This window comes from Oncorhynchus mykiss, chromosome 3 (genome assembly GCF_013265735.2).
Source record: "Oncorhynchus mykiss isolate Arlee chromosome 3, USDA_OmykA_1.1, whole genome shotgun sequence".
In the NCBI taxonomy this organism is placed as follows: domain Eukaryota; kingdom Metazoa; phylum Chordata; class Actinopteri; order Salmoniformes; family Salmonidae; genus Oncorhynchus; species Oncorhynchus mykiss.
The window spans coordinates 41,675,043-41,700,200 of NC_048567.1; the positions used below are offsets into that span (position 1 = coordinate 41,675,043).

The window sequence follows — 25,158 nt, forward strand, 5'->3', positions numbered from 1 at the left end:
GATGTTGCTCTTGCTGCTGGTGATTATCTGATCCACCTCTACGCAGACAACACCATTCTGTATACACCTGGCCCTTCTTTGGACACTGTGCTAACAAACCTCCAAACGAGCTTCAACACTCATACAACACCCATTCCGTGGCCTCCAACTGCTTTTCAATGCTAGTAAAACTAAGTGCATGCTCTTCAACCGATTGCTGTCCACACCTTCCCACCCGACTAGCATCACTACTCTGGACTGTTCTGACTTAGAATATGTGGACAACTACAAACACATAGGGTTAGACTGTAAATTCTCCTTCCAGACTTAAACATCTCCAATCCAAAATTAAATCTAGAATCGGCTTCCTATTTCACAACACCTCCTTCCCTCATGCTGCCAAACATACCCTCGTAAAACTGACTATCCTATCGATCATTGACTTCGGCGATGTCATTTACAAAATAGCCCCCAACACTCTACTCAGCAAACTGGATCTAGTCTATCACAGTGCCATCCATTTTATCACCAAAGCCTGGAATGGGGAGCGTAGCTGCACAGCTATTTTCACGTCTCTCCAGACATGTTTGATCAGGTTCAAGTCCGGGCTCTGGCTGGGCCACTCAAGGACATTCAGACATTTGTACCAAAGCCATTCCTGCATTGTCTTGGCTATGTGCTTAGGGCCGTTGTCTAGTTGGAAGGTGAACCTTCACCTCAGTCTGAGATCTGAGTGCTCTGGAGCAGATTTTCATCAAAGATCTCTCTGTACTTTGCTCCATTCATCTTTCGCTCAATCCTGGCTAGTCTCCCAGCCCCTGTTTCTGCCTTTTGGCAAACTCCAAGCGGACTGTCATGTGCCTTTTACCGAGGAGTGGATTCCGTCTGGCCACTCTACCAGAAAGGTCTGATTGGTGGAGTCCTGCAGAGATGGTTGTCCTTTTGGAAGGTTCTCCCATCTCCACAGAGGAAATCTGGAGCTCTGTCAGAGTGACTATTGAGTTGTAGGTCACCTACCTGACTAAGGCCCTTCTCCCCCGATTGGCCGGGTGGCCAGTTATAGGAAGGGTCTTGGCGGTTTCATACTTCTTCCATTTAAGAGTGATGGAGGCCACTGTGTTCTTTGGGACATTCAATGCTGCAAAAAAAATGTTGGTACCCTTCCAGAGATCTGTGCATCGACACAATCCTGTCTCAGAGCTGTACGGACAATTCTTTCGACCTCATGGCTTGGTTTTTGTTTTTTCAACTGTGGGACCTTATATAGACAGGCGTGTGACATTTCAAAATCATGTTCAATCAATTGAATTTACCACATGTTGACCCCAATCAAGTTGTAGAAACATCTCAAGGATGATCAATGGAAACAGGATGCACCAGAGCTCAATTCCGAGTTTCATAGCAAAGGGTCTGACTACTTATGTTTAGAATTTTTTTAAACAAGTTATTTTTTTCATTTCACCTCACCAATTTGGCCTATTTTGTGTATGTCCATTACATGAAATCCAAATAAAAATTATTTCAAATGAGAGTTTGTAATCAAACAAAATAGAAAAACGCCAATGAGGATGAATACTTTTGCAAGGCACTGTAGCTACAGTGCCTTGCGAAAGTATTCGGCCCCCTTGAACTTTGCGACCTTTTGCCACATTTCAGGCTTCAAACATAAAGATATAAAACTGTATTTTTTTGTGAAGAATCATCAACAAGTGGGACACAATCATGAAGTGGAACGACATTTATTGGATATTTCAAACTTTTTTAACAAATCAAAAACTGAAAAATTGGGCGTGCAAAATTATTCAGCCCCTTTACTTTCAGTGCAGCAAACTCTCTCCCGAAGTTCAGTGAGGATCTCTGAATGATCCAATGTTGACCTAAATGACTAATGATGATAAATACAATCCACCTGTGTGTAATCAAGTCTCCGTATAAATGCACCTGCACTGTGATAGTCTCAGAGGTCCGTTAAAAGCGCAGAGAGCATCATGAAGAACAAGGAACACACCAGGCAGGTCCGAGATACTGTTGTGAAGAAGTTTAAAGCCGGATTTGGATACAAAAATATTTCCCAAGCTTTAAACATCCCAAGGAGCACTGTGCAAGCGATAATATTGAAATGCAAGGAGTATCAGACCACTGCAAATCTACCAAGACCTGGCCGTCCCTCTAAACTTTCAGCTCATACAAGGAGAAGACTGATCAGAGATGCAGCCAAGAGGCCCATGATCACTCTGGATGAACTGCAGAGATCTACAGCTGAGGTGGGAGACTCTGTCCATAGGACAACAATCAGTTGTATATTGCACAAATCTGGCCTTTATGGAAGAGTGGCAAGAAGAAAGCCATTTCTTAAAGATATCCATAAAAAGTGTCGTTTAAAGTTTGCCACAAGCCACCTGGGAGACACAAACGTGGAAGAAGGTGCTCTGGTCAGATGAAACCAAAATTGAACTTTTTGGCAACAATGCAAAACGTTATGTTTGGCGTAAAAGCAACACACCATCCCCACTGTCAAACATGGTGGTGGCAGCATCATGGTTTGGGCCTGCTTTTCTTCAGCAGGGACAGGGAAGATGGTTAAAATTGATGGGAAGATGGATGGAGCCAAATACAGGACCATTCTGGAAGAAAACCTGATGGAGTCTGCAAAAGACCTGAGACTGGGACGGAGATTTGTCTTCCAACAAGACAATGATCCAAAACATAAAGCAAAATCTACAATGGAATGGTTCAAAAATAAACATATCCAGGTGTTAGAATGGCCAAGTCAAAGTCCAGACCTGAATCCAATCGAGAATCTGTGGAAAGAACTGAAAACTGCTGTTCACAAATGCTCTCCATCCAACCTCACTGAGCTCGAGCTGTTTTGCAAGGAGGAATGGGAAAAAAATGTCAGTCTCTCGATGTGCAAAACTGATAGAGACATACCCGAAGCGACTTACAGCTGTAATCGCAGCAAAAGGTGGCGCTACAAAGTATTAACTTAAGGGGGCTGAATAATTTTGCACGCCCAATTTTTCAGTTTTTGATTTGTTAAAAAAGTTTGAAATATCCAATAAATGTCGTTCCACTTCATGATTGTGTCCCACTTGTTGTTGATTCTTCACAAAAAAATACAGTTTTATATCTTTATGTTTGAAGCCTGAAATGTGGCAAAAGGTCGCAAAGTTCAAGGGGGCCGAATACTTTCGCAAGGCACTGTAACTGCCAGCTTTAACTTGGAGTCTTTTGTTTAGACATGAGTTGTTAACCTGTCTAGGACTGGAACCTCGTTCCGCTAGCGGAACCCCCCCCCCCGCAACAGCTAGTGAAAGTGCAGGGCGCCAAGTTCAAAACAACAAAAATCTCAATTAAAATTCCTCAAGCATACAAGTATTTTACACCATTTTAAAGATACAATTCTCGTTAATCCATCCACAGTGTCTGATTTCAAAAAGGATTTACAGCGAAAGCACCACAAACGATTATGCTAGGTCACCACCAAGCCACAGAAAAACAGCCATTTTTTCCAGCCAAAGAGAGGAGTCACAAAAAGCAGAAATAGAGATATGTTTTGTTTGATAATGTTCAGTAGTTCTAAAACATGTGGTGATGTTGCAGAGAGCTACATCAATTTACAGAAATACTCATAATAAACATTGATAAAGATACGACTATTATACATGGAACTTTAGATAAACTTCTCCTTAATGCAACCGCTGTGTCAGATTTCAAAAAAACATTACGGAGAAAGCAAACCATGCAATAATCTGAGTACAGCCTTTAGACAACAAAGCAGCCAAAAAGATACCCGCCATATTGGGTAGTCAACATTACTCAGAAATAGCATTATAAATATTCACTTACCTTTGATATTCTTCATGGAATCAATCTTTAGGATGTTTTTACCATAAAACGTCATTAATGTTCCAACCGGACAATTCCTTTGTCTGTACAAATTAAGTGGAACGTAGCTACCTTTCACGTGAGCGTGCCAGACCGAGGCTTTGGCACTCTGCCAGACCACTCTCTCAAAGAGCCCTTATGAGCCCCTCCTTTAGAGTAGAATCCTCAAAACAGGTTCTAAATACTGTTGACATCTAGTGGAAGCCTTGGGAAGTGAAACATAACTAATATCACCCTTTATCTTCAATGGGGGCGGAATGGAGTTAAACTACAAACCAAATTTCCCAGTTCCTGGTTGGATTTTTCCTCAGGTTTTTGCCTGCCATATGAGTTACCTTATACTCAGACATCATTCAAACAGTTTTAGAAACTTTAGAGTGTTTTCTATCCAAATTTACTAATTATATGCATATTCTAGCTTTTACGCCTGAGTAGCAGGCAGCTTAATTTGGGCACGTTTTTTATCCAAGCTACCCAATACTGCCCCCTACCCCAATGAAGTTAACGTTTGCTTGCTAAAACATGAACTAAAATCCCAATCCATAGTGTAACGTTACTAGCAATACAAACTGATTGTCATAGCTAGCTAAAGTTAACCAAATAGGTTCAATGTTAGTTAGCAAGCCAGCTATCGAACTCCAGCTGGCTAGCTAACAGCAAGCTTTGACTTGCAATGAAAACAGCTTTCTGACAAAATTAGAAATGAGATATATCTGGAACTGTAGCTAGTTTCTTACCCGTATACCTGGATGAAAACTTCAAGGCAGACTGCAACCCCCTTTATTATGTTTTCAGAGAGACACTGTAGCGACATGGATTGTCTATATGTGCGTGTGTAGTTGTGGGTATGTAGTGTGTGCCTGTGCATACACTGTATGTGTGTGCATGTGTGTGTGTACATACACTACATGCATTTGTTTATATGCAAGCATATATCTAATGTGAATGTGTATGGTCATTTGTGTGTGTGTGTGTGTAGATACGTAGTTCTGTCAATGTCCAGGATGAGCATGTTTGTCTGTGTGCATACATCCACTTGGACAAGAATGAGTATGTGTTTCTGCTCAACATATTTTGCTCTCTATCCATCTGCTGGCATAGAGAGTGGAGAGCAGAATGCTCTTCTGCAGTGAGGAGCAGTGGTGCACAGATTGATAAACAGAGCAGCATGCTCCCTTCCCAAATCTGGGTTGCCTCCCAAATGGCACCCTGTTCCCTGTATAGTGCACTACTTTTGAACGGAGCCCAATTCAAACTGGGTAACCCAGTTGTCAAACCTGTTTCCACTGTACTGGTGTTAGCTACCTGTCATGGACTCATGGCCATTTTGGTTATTTTGGAGGGGAAAAGGGGATTGTGAGAATGTACAGTTTCAGGCAAAATGTCTGGTTTTGTAGCAGTAGCACCAATTACTGTGTATTTACACAGAGTATGTCATTTGACAGAATATTGCATGTTGGGTAATGACTATTGCATGTTGGGTAATTACTAAGGAAAGATCAAAGACAAATAGATGATGAAACATATTGCTTTGAGGATTTCACATTCTGTTATTTGGAAAATGTAACGCCTCACTGGGTGAGCAATTGCACAACTAGCCTATTGAAAACCTTCATTCTTTGGAACAATATGCAACATAACAATTCTCTAGCTACAGTAAACAAAGTTGTTTTTCCTGATATATACTCAGTGACCGTTTATTAGGTACACCTGCACAAAAATGTTTTGCTCCTAAAGACAGTGAGTCACATGGCTGTGGCTTGCTATTTAAAGCAGTCAGACAGGCATCGAGTCATTCAAATCAAATCAAATCATTCAGCTACTGTTCGATTGAACATTTGAATTGGCAAAACGAGGGACCTTAACGACTTTGAGCGTGGTATGATCGTCGGTGCCAGGCGCACCGTGTCCAGTATCTCAGAAATTACCGACTTCCTGTGCTTTTCACACACGACACTGTAGGGTTTACCGAGAATGATGCGAAAAACAAAAGACATCAGCGGCAGTCCTGTGGGTTAAAACAGCTTGTCAGTGAGAGGTCGACTGGGGTGGTCCCGGCAACGCTGGAGAGGAAGGCTCTGGCAGCACTGGACTGAGGAGCTCTGGCGCCTCAGGAATGAGGGGCTCTGGCGCCTCTGGACTGAGGGGCGGGAGTTCTGGCAGCGCCGAACAGGCGGGAGACTCCGGCTGCGCTGGAGAGGAGGAAGGTTTTAGCAGCGCCGGAGAGGCGGGAGACTCCGGCAGCGCTGGAGAGGAGGAAGGCTCCGGCAGCGCTGGACAGGCAGGAGCACCTGTAAGGATGAGACGGAGAGACAGCCTGGTGCGGGGGGCTGCCACCGGAGGGCTGGTGCGTGGAGGTGGTACCGGATAGACCGGACCGTGCAGGCTCACTGGAGCTCTTGAGCACTGAGCCTGCCCAACCTTACCCAGTTGAATGGTCCCGGTCGCCATGCCAGTGCGGCGAGGTGGAACAGCCCGCACTGGGCTATGCAGGCGAACCGGCGACACCGTGCGCAAGGCTGGTGCCATGTAAGCCGGCCCAAGGAGACGCACTGGAGACCAGATGCGTAGAGCCGGCTTCATGGCACTTGGCTCGATGCCCACTCTAGCCTGGCCGATACGCGGAGCTGGAATGTACCGCACCGGGCTATGCACCCGCACTGGGGACACTGTGCGCTCCAAAGCATAACAGTGCCTGCCCGGTCTCTCTAGCCCTCCGGTAAGCACAGGAAGTTGGCACAGGAAGTTGGCACATCAGAAGCCTCCTCCCTAAGTTTGTTTTACTCACTGCTCTAGCACACTCTGCTAACCCTGATGTCCTTGCTGTGTCTGAATCCTGGCTCAGGAAGGCCACCAAAAATTCAGAGATTTCCATACCCAACTATAACATCTTCCGTCAAGATAGAACTGCCAAAGGGGGAGGAGTTGCAGTCTACTGCAGAGATAGCCTGCAAAGTAATGTCATACTTTCCAGGTCCATACCCAAACAGTTCGAACTACTAATTTTGAAAATTACTCTCTCCAGAAATAAGTCTCTCACTGTTGCCGCCTGCTACCGACCTCCCTCAGCTCCCAGCTGTGCCCTGGACACCATTTGTGAATTGATCGCCCCCCATCTAGCTTCAGAGTTTGTTCTGTTAGGTGACCTAAACTGGGATATGCTTAACACCCCGGCAGTCCTACAATCTAAGCTAGATGCCCTCAATCTCACACAAATCATCAAGGAACCCACCAGGTACAACCCTAACTCTGTAAACAAGGGCACCCTCATAGACGTCATCCTGACCAACTGGCCCTCCAAATACACCTCCGCTGTCTTCAACCAGGATCTCAGCGATCACTGCCTCATTGCCTGTATCCGCTACGGAGCCGCAGTCAAACGACCACCCCTCATCACTGTCAAACGCTCCCTAAAACACTTCTGTGAGCAGGCCTTCCTAATCGACCTGGCCCGGGTATCCTGGAAGGACATTGACCTCATCCCGTCAGTTGAGGATGCCTGGTCATTCTTTAAAAGTAACTTCCTCACCATTTTAGATAAGCATGCTCCGTTCAAAAAATGCAGAACTAAGAACAGATACAGCCCTTGGTTCACCCCAGACCTGACTGCCCTCGACCAGCACAAAAACATCCTGTGGCGGACTGCAATAGCATCGAATAGTCCCCGTGATATGCAACTGTTCAGGGAAGTCCGGAACCAATACACGCAGTCAGTCAGGAAAGCTAAGGCCAGCTTCTTCAGGCAGAAGTTTGCATCCTGTAGCTCCAACTCCAAAAAGTTCTGGGACACTGTGAAGTCCATGGAGAACAAGAGCACCTCCTCCCAGCTGCCCACTGCACTGAGGCTAGGTAACACGGTCACCACCGATAAATCCATGATTATCGAAAACTTCAATGAGCATTTCTCAACGGCTGGCCATGCCTTCCGCCTGGCTACTTCAACCTCGGCCAACAGCCCCGCCCCCCCCGCTGCTCCTCGCCCAAGCCTCTCCAGGTTCTCCTTTACCCAAATCCAGATAGCAGATGTTCTGAAAGAGCTGCAAAACCTGGACCCGTACAAATCAGCTGGGCTTGACAATCTGGACCCTCTATTTCTGAAACTATCCGCCACCATTGTCGCAACCCCTATTACCAGCCTGTTCAACCTCTCTTTCATATCGTCTGAGATCCCCAAGGATTGGAAAGCTGCCGCAGTCATCCCCCTCTTCAAAGGGGGAGACACCCTGGACCCAAACTGTTACAGACCTATATCCATCCTGCCCTGCCTATCTAAGGTCTTCGAAAGCCAAGTCAACAAACAGGTCACTGACCATCTCGAATCCCACTGTACCTTCTCCGCTGTGCAATCTGGTTTGTGCAATCTGGTTTCCGAGCCGGTCACGGGTGCACCTCAGCCACACTCAAGGTACTAAACGATATCATAACCGCCATCGATAAAAGACAGTACTGTGCAGCCGTCTTCATCGACCTTGCCAAGGCTTTCGACTCTGTCAATCACCATATTCTTATCGGCAGACTCAGTAGCCTCGGTTTTTCGGATGACTGCCTTTCCTGGTTCACCAATTACTTTGCAGACAGAGTTCAGTGTGTCAAATCGGAGGGCATGCTGTCCGGTCCTCTGGCAGTCTCTATGGGGGTGCCACAGGGTTCAATTCTCGGGCCGACTCTTTTCTCTGTATACATCAATGATGTTGCTCTTGCTGCGGGCGATTCCCTGATCCACCTCTACGCAGACGACACCATTCTATATACTTTCGGCCCGTTATTGGACACTGTGCTATCTAACCTCCAAACAAGCTTCAATGCCATACAACACTCCTTCCGTGGCCTCCGACTGCTCTTAAACGCTAGTAAAACCAAATGCATGCTTTTCAACCGATCGCTGCCTGCACCCGCATCCCCGCCTAGCATCACCACCCTGGATGGTTCCGACCTAGAATATGTGGACATCTATAAGTACCTAGGTGTCTGGCTAGACTGCAAACTCTCCTTCCAGACTCATATCAAACATCTCCAATCGAAAATCAAATCAAGAGTCGCCTTTCTATTCCGCAACAAAGCCTCCTTCACTCACGCCGCCAAGCTTACCCTAGTAAAACTGACTATCCTACCGATCCTCGACTTCGGCGATGTCATCTACAAAATGGCTTCCAACACTCTACTCAGCAAACTGGATGCAGTCTATCACAGTGCCATCCGTTTTGTCACTAAAGCACCTTATACCACCCACCACTGCGACTTGTATGCTCTAGTCGGCTGGCCCTCGCTACATATTCGTCGCCAGACCCACTGGCTCCAGGTCATCTACAAGTCCATGCTAGGTAAAGCTCCGCCTTATCTCAGCTCACTGGTCACGATGGCAACACCCATCCGTAGCACGCGCTCCAGCAGGTGTTTTTATTTATTTATTTTTCTGCTCTTTTGCACACCAATATCTCTACCTGTACATGACCATCTGATCATTTATCACTCCAGTGTTAATCTGCAAAATTGTAATTATTCGCCTACCTCATGCCTTTTGCACACATTGTATATAGACTCCCCCTTTGTTTTCTACTGTGTTATTGACTTGTTAATTGTTTACTCCATGTGTAACTCTGTGTTGTCTGCTCATACTGCTATTCTTTATCTTGGCCAGGTCGCAGTTGCAAATGAGAACTTGTTCTCAACTAGCCTACCTGGTTAAATAAAGGTGAAATAAAAAAATAAAAAAACAGGTCTCCTACCTGGCTTCGCCATACTTCCTGTGTGCCCCCCTCCAATACATTTTTGGGGCTGCCTCTCGGGCTTCCTTGCCAGCCGTGTTCCCTCATATCGCTGGCTCCTCTCTCCGGCTGCCTCTGCTCTCCTAGCTGCCTCCACATGTTCCCATGGAAGGTGATCCTTTCCCGCCAGGATCTCCTCCCATGTGTAGCAACCCTTGCCATCCAATACATCGTCCCATGTCCATTCCTCTTTGCGCCGCTGTTGCCTGTTACCACGCCGCTTGGTCCTGTTGTGGTGGGTGATTCTGTAACGGTTTTCTTGAGTCGAAGGAGAGGCGGACCAAAACGCAGCGTGGTTATTATTCATGGTTCTTTAATAAAGAAACTATACATGAATAGACTAACAAAACAAGAAATGTGAAAAAACAAAACAGCCCTATCTGGTGCAAACACAGAGACAGGAACAATCACCCACCAAACAGGCTACCTAAATATGGTTCCCAATCAGAGACAATGACTAACACCTGCCTCTGATTGAGAACCATATCAGGCCAAACACAGAAACAGACAAACTAGACACACAACATAGAATGCCCACTCAGATCACACCCTGACCAAACAAAACATAGAAACATACAAAGCAAACTATGGTCAGGGTGTTACACCGTAGAAGTGTCACTGTCTACTAAGGCTAAGCGATGAATAAGTATTTTTTCTAATCATCTTATCAGTATTCCTTTGCACACCTTGTTGGGGAGTGATTGTTGTCAGTTCGTGATTGGGTAGTGCTCCAGCATGAGAATAACCCATTTAATAGTCTAACACTGTCAACATTAGGCTCTTGGGGTCCCTCAATGGATTTAATTGTCATTGTAGGGTTTAGGATAAAGACAGATCCAATCCATTGCACCGTGTGTAGGCAGGCCTGTATTTCAAGCAAATTTTCAACACCCGTCTCTGGATAATATTCAATGGTTAACTCTCGAGGGGCCACACATGGTTTACTGCTGTATGACGTTTTTCACTCTGTTTCAGATTAATTAAAACAACAAAAAGCTTAAACGTGTCACCAAATGTGACATTTGCGCTTGGCCTTTTTAGGTACTGTACCAATAGCATATAAACCAATGCCACAAACCAATGACACTGTCATATATAATGTATACATGTCTCCTTTTATGAAAATAGATGGTTGACGGTTCTTTTCCATAGAAATTCAACATTCCTCACCCTACCTGTGGGATATTTACAAGTTTTGTGTTTCCCTTTCGCCTCTCATCAAATCCCTTAATAGTGTCATTATTTACATTGCAGTCATTACCGCCATGTCTCGTATTCTTTGTCATTTTTTCATCCCTGTCATTGCTTCTGTCGCCCTTGACTTGCTTTTGAGAATTCAGGCAAGGCCATTTGGCTGCTGGTAACAAATGACTTTGTAAAAAGAGCTATAGACAAAAAAAAGAAGAAAACAAATGAAACATTTGAATCTGGACTTCAGTGATATCATCTTTTTCGATATCAATGTCCATTATGTTTATGGATTGTTTGACTGTGGCCTCTATTCATATGTGCATGGGCCCTGTGTGCCACTTTCACAGATTCAATGATTAGGGGCACCAGGCTGTTGATAATGTCATTTTGATAGATTTTTTTAATCGTTTAATTGTCGGTGCAAGTCTTCTAATAATGGATCATCTCTCAGTGCAGGCAGATTATGGTTCAGAGAGTGAATAGTCCTCCATTCCCTATAGTTCATGATGACGTTCTCCCTAGACACTATCAATGATTTCGACAACTGCTATATGATTTCCTGTATCAAAATAAAATGTATGTCACATACAGTGTACAGCAGGTATAAAAGGTGCAGAAAAATGCTCCCTCAACAATGCAGTACATTCATCAATGATCAGTAATAACAATGAAAAGAGTCAAGTAAAAAATAACAAGTAATAGTAATAATTATATACTATATTTACAAATATATAGTGGTTAGAGAAATCAATAGTGTATATTAGAACAGCAGCGTTGACTGTGTGCAGTCTGTGTATGAGTTTTGACTGTGTGGTTGTTGTGTGTGTGTGTGTGTGTTTGTAAGGGTTGGATGTGTGGGTAGCAGTGGAGGCTTCTCAGAGGACGAAGGGGAAGACCATCTTACTCAGTGAATTTCATAAAAAAATTAATTGTGAAATATTTAAAAAAGTTATCCTTTTAGATAAAACTATACTAAATCTATTCACGTCACCAAATAATTGATTGAAACAAACTGTTTTGCAATGAAGGTTTACAGTAGGCTTAGGGGCATTCTGTAATATAGCCCAATGGTGTAGCTGGAGGACAGTTACATTTTGTCCGCCTCTGGGTACATCGACTTCAATACAAAACCTACGAGGCTCATGGTTCTCACCCACTTCCATAGAATTACACAGTAATTATGACAAGTTCCGGAGAACATCCTCCAACATATCAGAGCTCTTGCAGCATGAACTGACATGTTGTCCAACCAATTAAAGGATCAGAGAATGAATCTAGTACTGAAAGCATAAGCTAGAGCTAGTTAGCACTGCAGTGCATAAAATGTGGTGAGTAGTTGACTAAAAGAGAGACAATAGTTGAATAGTTTTGAATAAATTAATTTCTTCCAAAATTAAGGAGAAATAATATATATTTTACTTTCACTTAACTAGAAAATGCAGCTATCTAGTTTAGCCTACTCAAACAGAGACATATGCTATGTTAACTAGCTGGCTATGGCTATCCAACACTGGAACTCTTCCAAGTCAAGGTAAGCTTTTGGTTTTATTACTCTTTTGCCACCGATGTAACTTCTAAACTGCTTTCTGACTGTACACTGTACTGCATGATTGTAGCTTGTTTTGTATGGGTTCGCTAACACGTTAGTTCTAGTAGCTACAGTATATTTACTTAGACATGGCAACAATATGCTGCTCCCGCTATGTCCTCTTGTGTTCATTCTGTGTCTTCTTGACCTGCAGTTTCTCTCCCAGCACACTCTCTCTCCCTCTCCCTCTCCGTGTGACTGTGGTTGGAGACAGGTGTGCTGGAGTCAGAGCAGGTCCCTAGCAGCTGCAACTCGTTTCATAATCAAGACCTCTACAAATACTCAGTCCACATCCACTCTGCCAGATTGTAATCTCTGCTCAGTCAGTTCATGCTTCTAGCTATTTATGATTATTCAAGATCCTGTTACTCTGCTGTGCCAGCTTCCCTGCCTGACGCTGTTTATCCTCTCATTGCAGTTTACCGCTCTGTCTCCTGTCTCCCGTTCCACATCTCACCACCCTACTTCCCTGTTCTGGATTTAGCTCACCACCACTACCTTGGATTCCCCTCCAGACCTGTTTACCCAGTTCTACCCAGCTCACTCCAACCTCAGTCTCCACATTTGGTTTACTACAACTCATCCGAGCTTCCCTGGATCTACACTCCATATCTCCCTGTGTTATAATAAATATCTTGGTTCATTCATCCCTATTTCCTCGTCTGAGTCTGCTCTTGGATTCCCCTGTGTCGCTCCGCCTAACAAATATAGGCTGTGTGTAGTGGTTAGCGGTCATGGTTATGAAGGTTTGGCTTGGAAAGTTTTTTTTGCCTGGTCACAGCTGATGTGTTGTGCACTGAAGTCCACACACACAAAGGGAAAAGGTGAGAGGAGGAGAGCACTTAGATAGTTATAAAGACAACGAGCAAAGATTATGCTGTTTTTATGTGGCTGCTATGAAAGTGAACTGTTTGCATGTGATCTGGGGTGTATTCATTCCACCGATTCTGTTGAAAAACATTTCTTAAATGGAAGAAAATGGAATGAAATGGGGAGAAACATACCTGAATTTGTCCAATAGCAACTGTTGGACTAATGATTATACCCTAGATCAGCTTGATGCAGGCAAGAGTGTGCAAGGCGATATTGAATGTGTCCGTCTGTCACCTTGATTACTCAAAATTCCCTTGATGTGTGCACCTACGTTGTAAACTTTCATTCATAGGCTAGGTTGTAGCCTTAACCTATCAATGTTACATTGAGCTGGTTGAATGGAATAGGAATGACTGTCATCCTAAATGTTGTAATAGAAATAAGGCAATGCTCATAAAAAAATTACAATCCTCCCTCATCTTAAATGTCACCGACCGCCACTTGTGGATAGTCCGTGCAAATCATTTCTAAGGTGCATATGTGACTCGTTTCAGGAAACTAGGTGTATGTCGCTTGTCACTACTTCACAGGAGAGCTATTTGAACTTCAACTTTTTTTTAATCAAAATGCATATCTGGGCAGAAATGTGCCTTAATATCAAACTTGTATGCCATCTGAAAATACGAATACATTTGTTAAATGATGTGCCTAGTTTGTTCAGCCACAGAAAAAGTAAGCAACCTTCCCACTAGCCATGATTGGCTGAGATAATGAGTGGACTGGACATGCCAAAATATGAGTTTGGATTGGTCTGCCATGTTGCAATTTTCTGTCCATAACAGCTAGTCAGTATGTGTAGGGAATCCTTTCTAACACGGCTTTTTTCAAAGATATAATGTAGTAAAACTGCAGAAGTGTTACTCTCCACTTTCTGGAGGACTGAGTTTTGAAATCAGTGGAATTAGAGTATGATAGTTAAGGAGGTGGAGAAAATTCTGCCATTAAATTGCAAATATGCAGACGGAGTCGAAAAGAGAACACACAGAAGGCTGTTGTGTAAAACACGTGTCTCCGGATTACATCTTCAAACTAAGGGCAACCATGGCATCCTTGTCCATCCATGTGTAGGGGTAACATAGTCTAGCTAGCTACATTTTCAGATATTTCACATTTCCAATTTTGTCAGAAAGTCATTTTCATTTTAAGTTAATGTGTATTGTTAGCTAGCTAACATTAGCTGGCTGGCTAGCTAGCTAATGTTACATGTATGATCTGTGTAGTAATATTATTGGTATCTCAGAGCCATTTGCATTTCTAGTTATGGCTAATGTAAGATAGCTAACATTGAACCTGGTTGGTTAGTTACCTGCAGATTCATGCAGGATAGTAATGTTATGAGTTGGGATAATGGTTCACTGTTCAGCTAGCTAGCTAGCTAGCTACCTACATGTCTTAACAAAAGACTCCACTACGCAAGTAACTATTTCAATAGAATGTTCATGATGTCACTGCGACAACTGTCGATAGACATATCAGGGAAATTCGCTTTGGCTATCTACTCTGATTTCAAAGCACTGTCGTCTAAGTGTGCCAGAATATAGATTAACTGACAAATGTATGAATGCTCAACACCCATTGAATATGGCCAGTGTCAGTAAACTTTGTCAAAAAAAGCGTAATTAAATTGTTGCCAGCAGCACAGTTGCAGTCACCAACGCTCTGGATAACATAAAAATAGCCTAACCATGTCTGCTAGGTCGAGTAAAATGGTCAGTGAGCTGTTCTTTCATTTCTGTCTGGAAGTAGCTAGGAAGCTAGCCAATGTTAGCCAGTTCGCTTGGGCGCTTGATTGATGTTGTTAGGTCAGAACGCTCGGATCAACCCTACTCCCCGACTCTGAGTTTACGAATGCCCAGAGGACACTCTGGCATTCCAGATTAAATTAACAAACATACCCGTAGTATAAACCAGCCTTTAGTCTTGAAATCGTTGGTTGTTTACTACATAGCCTCACATGTGAATCCTTAAAGTGATGGGTGGGGCTAAAGCTTAAGAGGGTGTGAGCGATGCAGAATGGGTGTAGACAAAGGGCTCTCCAGTGGGTGTACCAAAACCATTTTCTCAAAAGACAACTTTGTAAGTTTATCAAATCTTAAAGCAGAATTACTTTCCCATTGTTCCTGTACTGTATGATATACCATTTTCTAGCTATCTACTTTTATCCAATGTAAAAAGCACAATTTCAAATGTTGCTATATAAGACCGAATCAGGCATTTGATCATGCGGTATTCCAGGTCGGGGGAAAATCTTGAGGGTTTGTACATTCCTACAATGACACCATGAGTAGTTTATCATAAAAGATACTCCTCCACCTTTGTTTTTCCTGCAAAGTAATTTTTTCCTGTCCATGCGATGTACAGAAAACACTGCAGGCTGTATAGCCACCAATAGCACCTTCCCATTTAGCGAATTCTCAGTAAAACTGATTAACTATCACTCTGGTAGGAAATGTATGCTCTAAACGTGTAATATACTAGGAAGTGGAGGGTGCTTTGCCCTTCTCCTTAGTCTGACTAGAACGCCAGCACCTATTCTGTGTCTTTTTGCGAGGACTCCTGTGATGAATGGAATTGCTTTGGATATTCAATACAAAGCTTCCAGGTTTGGAAAGTCGAATTTGTGGAAAGTAATCCCTGATTTGATGTCCAGACCAGATGTGCTTGTCGGTCATAGGAAATAATAATAGAAACGTTCAAATAAAGTAAAAATGAAAAAAACGAAGGGGGCTTGGTTACCTAACAGATACAGTAACTAGAGCTGAACTGACTGTGGTAGCTACTAGCTAGCTAGTTCATTCGCTTCAGACAGAACTTCAGTCCAGACAGGATGAAACATGAAATGCATTAGCTAACGTTACATGTCAGTTGCACTACTAACTTAGCACAATAAATATGTTTTTCTGTTAAGTCAAACATCTATTGCCTTGCCAGCTACGTACATCAGTCAAATAAAGAGTAGCCAGTTTCTTCCCAACTTGGAGAAAAAGTACAACACACACAGACAACAGCCGCATGCTCTGTGGTGCATGCTCTGGTGTCCTCTCGGTTCTAAATCCACTCGGCCAAACAGCCTACCCGACCGCTCTGAGGTGTCCGCATGGTCCTAAAGCACCCCGCAGCCTCTTTTTTTTTATCAGAGCACATTAATAAGACTGGATGGGGGGCAAAAATACAATTTCAGAATGTAGGGGGGTCATGTCATTGCCACGAAAAACAACTCACCCAGCACACTGTTATTGCTGTCATATTATCAACTTCCTTTTTTTGTTTGTAGCATGTTCATTTAAGAAGATTTGTTTCTTTTACCTTTTAAAGGGTAACTCTCAAACCCAATTTCAGTCATTTCCCAACTCCTTAAACTGTATTCAGTTGACAAGTTGGGGGGAATTGCTCATGAACACTGATCCCAAAAAATAAAGGGAACACTAAAATAACACATCCTAGATCTGAATGAATGAAATACTCTTATTAAATACTTTTTTCTTTACATAGTTGACTGTGCTGACAACAAAATCACACAAAATTATCAATGGAAGTCAGATTTCTCAGCCCATGGAGGTCTGGATTTGGAGTCACACTCAAAATTAAAGTGGAAAACCACACTACAGGCTGATCCAACTTTGATGTAATGTCCTTAAAACAAGTCCAAATGAGGCTCAGTAGTGTGTGTGGCCTCCACGTGCATGTATGACCTCCCTACAGCGCCTGGGCATGCTCCTGATGAGGTGGCGGATGGTCTCCTGAGGGATCTCCTCCCAGACCTGGACTAAAGCATCCGCCAACTCCTGGACAGTCTGTTGTGCAACGTGGCGTTGGTGGATGGAGCGAGACATGATGTGCTCAATTGGATTCAGGTCTGGGGAACGTACGGGCCAGTCTATAGTATCAATGCCTTCCTCTTGCAGGAACTGCTGACACACTCCAGCCACATGAGGTCTAGCATTGTCTTACATTAGGAGGAACCCAGGGCCAACCGCACCAGCATATGGTCTCACAAGGGGTCTGAGGATCTCATCTCGGTACCTAATGGCAGTCAGGCTACCTCTGGCGAGCACATGGAGGGCTGTGCGGCCCCCCAAAGAAATGCCACCCCACACCATGACTGACCCACCGCCAAACCGGTCATGCTGGAGGATGTTGCAGGCAGCAGAACGTTCTCCACGGCATCTCCAGACTGTCACGTCTGTCACGTGCTCAGTGTGAACCTGCTTTCATCTGTGAAGAGCACAGGGCGCCAGTGGTGAATTTGCCAATTTTTGGTGTTCTCTGGCAAATGCCAAACATCCTGCACGGTGTTGGGCTGTAAGGACAACCTCCACCTGTGGATGTCGGGCCCTCATACCACCCTCATGGAATCTGTTTCTGACCGTTTGAGCAGACACATGCACATTTGTGGCCTGCTGGAGGTCATTTTGCAGGGCTCTGGCAGTGCTCCTCCTGCTCCTCCTTGCACAAAGGCGGAGGTAGCGGTCCTGCTGCGGGGTTGTTGCCTTCCTACGGCCTCCTCCATGTCTCCTGATGTACTGGCCTGTCTCCTGGTAGCGCCTCCATGCTCTGGACACTCCGCTGACAGACACAGCAAACCTTCTTGCCACAGCTCGCATTGATGTCCCATCCTGGATGAGCTGCACTATCTGAGCCACTTGTGTGGGTTGTAGACTCCGTCTCATGCTACCACTAGAGTGAAAGCACCGCCAGCATTCAAAAGTGACCAAAACATCAGCCAGGAAGCATAGGAACTGAGAAGTGGTCTGTGGTTATCACCTGCAGAACCACTCCTTTATTGGGGGTGTCTTGCTAATTGCCTATAATTTCCACCTGTTGTCTATTCCATTTGCACAACAGCATGTGACATTTGTCAATCAGTGTTGCTTCCTAAGTTTGATTTCACAGAAGTGTGATTGACTTGGAGATACATTGTGTTGTTTAAGTGTTCCCTTTATTTTTTGAGCAGTGTATATACATTTTGTGGTGGGTAAACATAGTTGTACCTAATCCCAACTTCCTCACTAAAGCAGACTTACCAGAAGTCCAATGGCTTGCTCTGATATTAAAATGATGTGCATCGCAAGCAAATAAGGATCTGGTCAGTGAGCTCATAGTGGTAAGGTGCCAAGTTATTGACATCTATTGCCACTAATTCCCCATGGGGTGCAAAAAAAATCTTTGAAATGTGGACTCACATTTACTGTAGTATTGTGTTGGTAAAAAAACGTACAATCACCTTGAAAATGAAAATTAGCGTCTCAATTAGATTCAAACCGCATTGAAGTATTTACGCAGTAGCTCTTTTTCCAATGGTAAAATTAACTCACAGATTGGATTTGGGTACTGTATAAAAACCTACAACTACGACCCCTCTCAAAGGTATGCTTTCACTTTTCTGAGTTAGACATGTGGGCACGGGAAGAATATTGTAAATAAAGGATTTGAAAATATATACATCTGCCCCATATGAGCAAACTGTCTTTGCGGATTTTGCCACCAATCAATGGTTAGGAAAAAAAATACAACAAGTTGTCATGACCTACATTGTCATCTATTTCTTGTTATGATGGATGCAGCTACGAATATAAACGTGTTATCCTTATAGCCCGTTTTTTTAATTTTTTTTTTTCCCATAAAAGCACATCGATGTGTATGAAACGGAATATTATGTAACGTCAGTAGTCTAGTCAAGGAAGCAAGGAAGGATGCACTCCACTTACCAAGACCATTGCCAAATACGGCATGCTGTCACATGCTTTTGTAGTAAGCCTTGAGGTGGCACCACCCAAAACATCTAGAAGAGAGTGTATTTCATAACTTGAGGTGACAGATGCACCTTATCAAGGTGCCTCTACATCACGATGTCAATGGTAGAGTTGGACTGTTAGGGGCAAAAAGAGCTAGATTACTAGTAAGCGAATATAAATATATAACGTTTGCTTTTTTTTTTTTTTTTCATGAAAGTTACTCTTTAAGGAGGATTTTTGCTATAGGTAACCACAATCTGCAATATCAATTGAGTGGGAAACAGGGGTTTGTGTATGTACTGCAATGCCGGTTTGGTTCAATTGATGTCTTGCACATCGCTTATCAAAACTATATACTTGCCAGTACAAGTATTGAAAGTGGCATGCAGTCTTTTTACGTTACAGTCATCAAGCTCTACTGAGTTGAAAGGAAATTAGGATCAACCAGTAATAACAGTGAAGCATATGGTTTACTCCATTCTGAAAGCTGCATTGTCCTAGTGACCACACACCAGCAACAGTCCTCATCATCCAAAGCACCGTGTGTGTGTGTGTGTGTGTGTGTGTGTGCTTCCATGCTTGTACGTGCCATTTCCTTCTCTGTGTTTGTAACCAAGGTCGCTCTTGAAACACTGTTTTTTAGAGGTGTGTGGGCTTCATTCATCATCCCTGTGATAGGTGCTGCTGGAGTGCCCTAAATCTCCATCTCTCTCTCATTCCCACTCTCTCCCTCTGTCTCGGTTGAGAGAGGGGTCTTGGTCAGTGTGGGGAGCTCTATTACTGAGAACAAAATCAAACTCTACCATACATCTCTTATCTGTTGCGTACCATTTATTCGTCGCTCTCTTTATTTCTCTCTCTCCCCCTTTCTCGCTCCATTTTTGTTCTCCGTCTTTGGCTCCCCCTTTGGGTCTTTGGAAAAGATTGATTGTACGTTTGATGTATTTGTATGTGTGTTACTATGATAAAAATACAACATTTGTGTAAATACATTTTCCCATGGTTAAGGCTGGGCAGTATATCCTGCTCCTCCTCCTTTCCTCCTCTTCTCTTTTTTCAATAAGTGTCACATTGCATGAGCTTACACTCTTGTATGCTTTTTATATACTACATGCAACATTTCTGTTATTACTATGATCCAAGTGCATTGAAATTGCGTATGCCCCATGCATGTGGACCTTATTAGGCTTAGCTTACACTCTTGCATGTTTTTTTATAATACATTTCTGTTATGTGTAATTGTTAACCACCCATTTAAGTCAGTTATTACAGGAATCTTCTATGAATCTTGTAAGTGTTGCAAAAGTGTATTTGCTACCATATGTATTAGTGACAAGTTCCAGGTAGAACATATAAGAATTCTTCTGTTTCTTTTCCAAATGGGGCGCTGGTCAGCTTCTGGTTCCGATCAATACAGTGTGATGTGAAGAGTACAAACAGGGCATTTTGTTACAGTCAGTACCTTCATGTGTCTCCTGATTCCTGGGATGAGTAGACAGGAACAGGGGAGATGTTGTGTAGTGTTGCGACCAAAATAATCGGGATATGGGGACTTGGGAGGAAAGAGGGTAAAGCACTGCCTGGTGTCCCAAGTCACTTTGTAATTTTACTGAGTGTAGGGTGGGTGGGGAGAGGGGTAGGTGGGTGTTGGGGGTATTTATGTGTAGTGTGTGCGTGCGTGTGTGTGTGTGGATGGTTGTGTGTGTGAGGTGAGGTGAAGCGTTTGGGTAAGGGATGCAGTTTAAAATACAGCTTCAGTATGACATGTATTCATGTTTTATACAACAGAGAATATGTAAGACAGGCTGAAATGAGGTGTTTTGCAATCAGCAGTCAATCATGTCAATTCAACCTGGATAAGAAAATTCACAGAATAATTGAACTGTCAACTTCAAGTCTAATGAAACCTCATTTGAACACTTGAATGCAACTCACATGTTCTAAATCAATTGTATGATATATCCTTTTGTAAACTATTTTGCATATTTTCTCTGGTTGGAACTTGCAGTTGGTATTGTTACTGTATGTAGTACTGCTTTGGGATTCAAGCTGCTTTTTGCTGTTTAAGAGAATGGAGGCTCACCTTATCTTCTGGAGAGACCTAAAGTATAGAATAGTCCCATGAATACAGAATGGACACCTTTTCTTGCCTGACTGGGTTATAATCTTCACAGAGACAGGGACAGAGAAAGCGTTTTAAGCATTCAGGATGTGTGTTTGTTTGTTTGTGTCTGTGCTCTGCCAATACCTAAGGGCAAAGACACAGGTTCAAACAAAAATGGAGGAATGGAGAGGAATTTTCAAACTGTCACTGCAAGGAAACGTTCTATTTTCTTGTTTTTGCCAATCTTTTTCTCCTTTCTACTGGTGTGTTAGGACTTCAGGCACATGTATTTACATGGTCAGAACCAATACTGAGATCAACAAAACAAGGAAATAATTATAACCTAAACAAGGCTTGATTGAGAAAGTGCTATCCAGACAATCCCAGACTAAATAGGCACTGAAAGTCAGAAAAGGGTCACAAACCAAAGCACCAATCGGACCGAATACAGTATATACAAGAGTAGACAAAAAAATAACTAACCAGACAAATATGAATGGATGTACGATCATGATGTAGGGATTGATACATTTTTCACAAGGGAAAACCAAGTCTAAAATGTCAAAGTGGAAATTACAAACTTCTGAAGCCTTTTTAAATCTGTATTGCAGGAAAGTTCTCCTGCAACAGGGAGATCAAATTAAGATAAAACAAAGTGCTTACCAGACCAAATTTGCACGAGTAGACAAACCAAAGCACTACCCAGCAAACATGTTCACATTGGCACGTTGTGGGCCCAATGCAGGTTAATCCGAGCGTTCTGACCTCACAACGGCAGTCAAGCACCCAAGCTAACTGGCAAACGTTGGCTAGCTTGTTAGCTACTTCCAGACACAAATGAGAGAACACCTGACTTTGACCATTTTGCTCTCGCAGGCTAGCTAGCTAGCTAGCTGACAGGTTTTTGGCTTGGCTAGCTAGCTGGGTAATGTTTTTGTTTGAAAAATGCATTTGGACACTGAGATTTCACCTGGCTGTCAATTGCTGATCTTCTGAGAACATAATTTGAAGAGTTGCCTGAAGCCTGTTAGGAATGAGAGATGGAGGAATACAGTAGTGCTGAGGCAGAGGGCTCGTAGTGAGGACGACAGGCTACATACTATCCTGAACTTTGTGCTGTGAGCTCTCTGAGCATCACCCAAGTGTGTGCTACACAGAGTGGAACAGAAGTTCAGTGGCTAAAAGAGTCAGGTTGGTTCCAAGACTTGCCCTCTACAAGATCATCAGCAGACTCCATCATCGTCATCCACCATCCTCTGACCAGATCTCTCCTCTCAAGCCAAGAACTGACCCTCTACATCTTCAGAGGAAGCACATTTCAAAGAGTTGGCCTCTATTGGTTGACCTATCATGAAATATTGCTTGTTTGTTTTTTGCTCTTGAAGCACTTTGATATTCTATGAAAAGCTCTATAGAAATCAAGTTAATTATGAATTATTATTACAACAGTAATAGGCTGACCAGGTGAATCCAGCTGAAAGCTATGCTCTCTTATTGATGTCACTTGAAGATGAAGGGGAGGAGACAGGTTAAAGAAGGATTTTTAAGCCAAACATGTACGAGTGTAGACAAACCAAAGCACTAATCAGACCAAACATGTACAAGAGTCGGCAAAACAAATAGTGAACGAACCAAAACAAGGACAACGCTTCATGAAATTAACACTAAAACTGACTTACCAGTTCAAAATAGGACAAACCAGGTCAAACAGGCACTAAACCAGATGAAAGCTAGACTAAAAACCAGGATTATCCAGTCCAAAGATTATTTACAAACACCACAAGGCAACAACTCAAGGTAGGGGGTAAATGAAGGATGCGAAACAAGGGATTCTCTGAGGGATGCTTTTTGAGCATAAGCTCACAGGCAACCAGAAAGCACTCTAGTCCTGCCACCTACAGCCGGTGGCTCCCTAGCACACATAATATTTTTTTTTTATGATGGAATAAAGGAGAGACTCTAGAAATATCAGCAGGGATTTCAGGCGGCAGGGATGGAGACAGGGAGGGATGGAGAAAGGGAAAGAAGGGACGGAAGGAAGGAAAGTAGGAATCAAAGTGACCGTACGGGCTGATCGTTGGATAGGGTGGCTGTAGAGGCACTTGAGACGTCTGACTTCGGTTGCTAGTGGTCACAGTAACATTTTGTGATTGAGGAATTGTGAGATTGTGGTTTTAGTGTTTCTGGGGGAAGTAAACTTATTGAAACACTGTGTGTGTTTGTATATATGGGTGTCTGTAGGGGCCTTAAAAGGGCCTGTGAAGTTGTGGGTTTGATTCCTGCATGCGGCCACTAATACGTTGGTTAAATGACCATATCGTTATTGTGTGTGTATGTTTGTTAAGCAAGAGGGGTTTAACTGGCTGCATGCTTAGCTATTTTGAAAACAGCAAAAATAAATCAAATACAATACAATGATCAAATAAATAAAGTTTGGCGTTAGATCTGTTAGACTTATGTCTCTGTTTCCATCTCTTGCTCTCTCAGGGGGTGAGGGGTCAGCGGAGACTGGGCAGAAGGAGACGTCTACCTGTGACATCTGCCAGTTTGGGGCGGAGTGCGATGTGGACGCAGAGGACGTATGGTGAGTAAACATCAGGGTTAGTGCACAGTTGGCCAACTCATTTAGGAGTCATAACAGTAACCGTAGTACATACTCAGTGGCCTTGTAGATAGTGTCCACCCTGAGTTAGGAAGGTTTGGAGTTTAACCCCCAGTAGAGTCATACGAACTGTCACAGGTGTGATCTAAATCCTGTTTTCCCTCAGGAGAAACCAACGTCATTACCATTAAACCATTTTGAATTCGCAGGCAGGGCTACCTCATCATGAGACCATGAGAAACCATGTACCTGACTACGCTACATAAATAGGCCAACTTAAAAAAATGGGACCCAATGCATCTCTGCTTGGCACTCATGGATTGGATGGATTGGGGTTGAACAAACAAATGAATGCATATATTTTTGTCTGTCACATTTTATGCAACCCTTCATTTCCTCTAATGGGACACCTTTTTGATTGGCAACACTTTTCACTGCACATATTTTAACCATAGTTCAACCTCTGACTTTGTCAGACCCTTTTCCCCCAAATTTCGACCTTGTCTTATTGCTGAAAATCCACAAGGGGCACGGGAGAGCCGAAGGTGGAATCATGTGTCCTCCGAAACATGACCCGCCTAACTGCGCTCCTTAACACCTGCCAGCTTAAACTGGAAACCAGATGCACCAATGTGTCAGAAAACACCATTAAACTGGCGACCCGGGGTCAGCCTGCAGGCACCCGACCCGCCACAAGGAGTCACTAGAGTGTGATTAGCAAAGTAAAGACCCCCATCTAAAGCCTCCCCTTACCCGGAAGACACTGGCTCAATTGTGTGCCATCCTATGGGGCTCCTGGCCATAGCTGGTTGTGGCACAGCCCGGGAATGAACCCGGGTCTATAGTAACGCCTCTAGTGCCTTAGACTGCTGTGCCACTCGGGAGGCCCAGAGTGAGAAAGACAGATGTATAACACACATTTGTGAATTTGGTTGGGTCGCCCGAAAAGTTACATATTGCAAAATTCTTGTATAAGTATACAGAATAAGAATATATGAGCAGTATGTCTATTAGGACTTTTCCCATTTAGTTGACTGGTCGATTGTTTGGTCAATAAACTGTTGGTCGATCAAGATCTCTTTAGTCGAGCAGTAGCAAAAAAATATAAATAAAATCATGCTGTACAAGACACTTGTCTGATTTGTGCCTGTCTGAGTGGAGTAATTCATTGTGGAGGCCATAGGGATGGCACAGTCCATCACTCTAAGATATGCTATTGAAATTGTATATGGTTACATTGTTTTTACATAATGGTGCAACGCTTCTAAAAATTATATTATAACAGATGCACTTTCTCTGACGGTGGATAGTGGTCGCTGTCCACTGTTCTGAAACACATCAGTGCGCTGTTGAAGTGGCACATTTTCCTAGACCATGTTGCTATGTGCATCTTTGCAAAGGTAACCAGTAACGAGAACAATGCTGTGGAGGCA

At 43.4% G+C, this 25,158-nt stretch overlaps 1 protein-coding gene across 1 annotated transcript in view; it reads left to right on the forward strand.

Annotated features, from left to right (window-relative positions):
* Positions 1 to 25,158, forward strand: part of LOC110519971 (tomoregulin-2-like) — a 171,285-nt gene that overhangs the window by 120,572 nt on the left and 25,555 nt on the right. Inside the window, exon 5 of the mRNA XM_021596899.2 lies at positions 23,611 to 23,707. Within this exon, the coding sequence (XP_021452574.1) occupies positions 23,611 to 23,707 (97 nt within the window). The remainder of the gene's footprint in view (positions 1 to 23,610; positions 23,708 to 25,158) is intronic.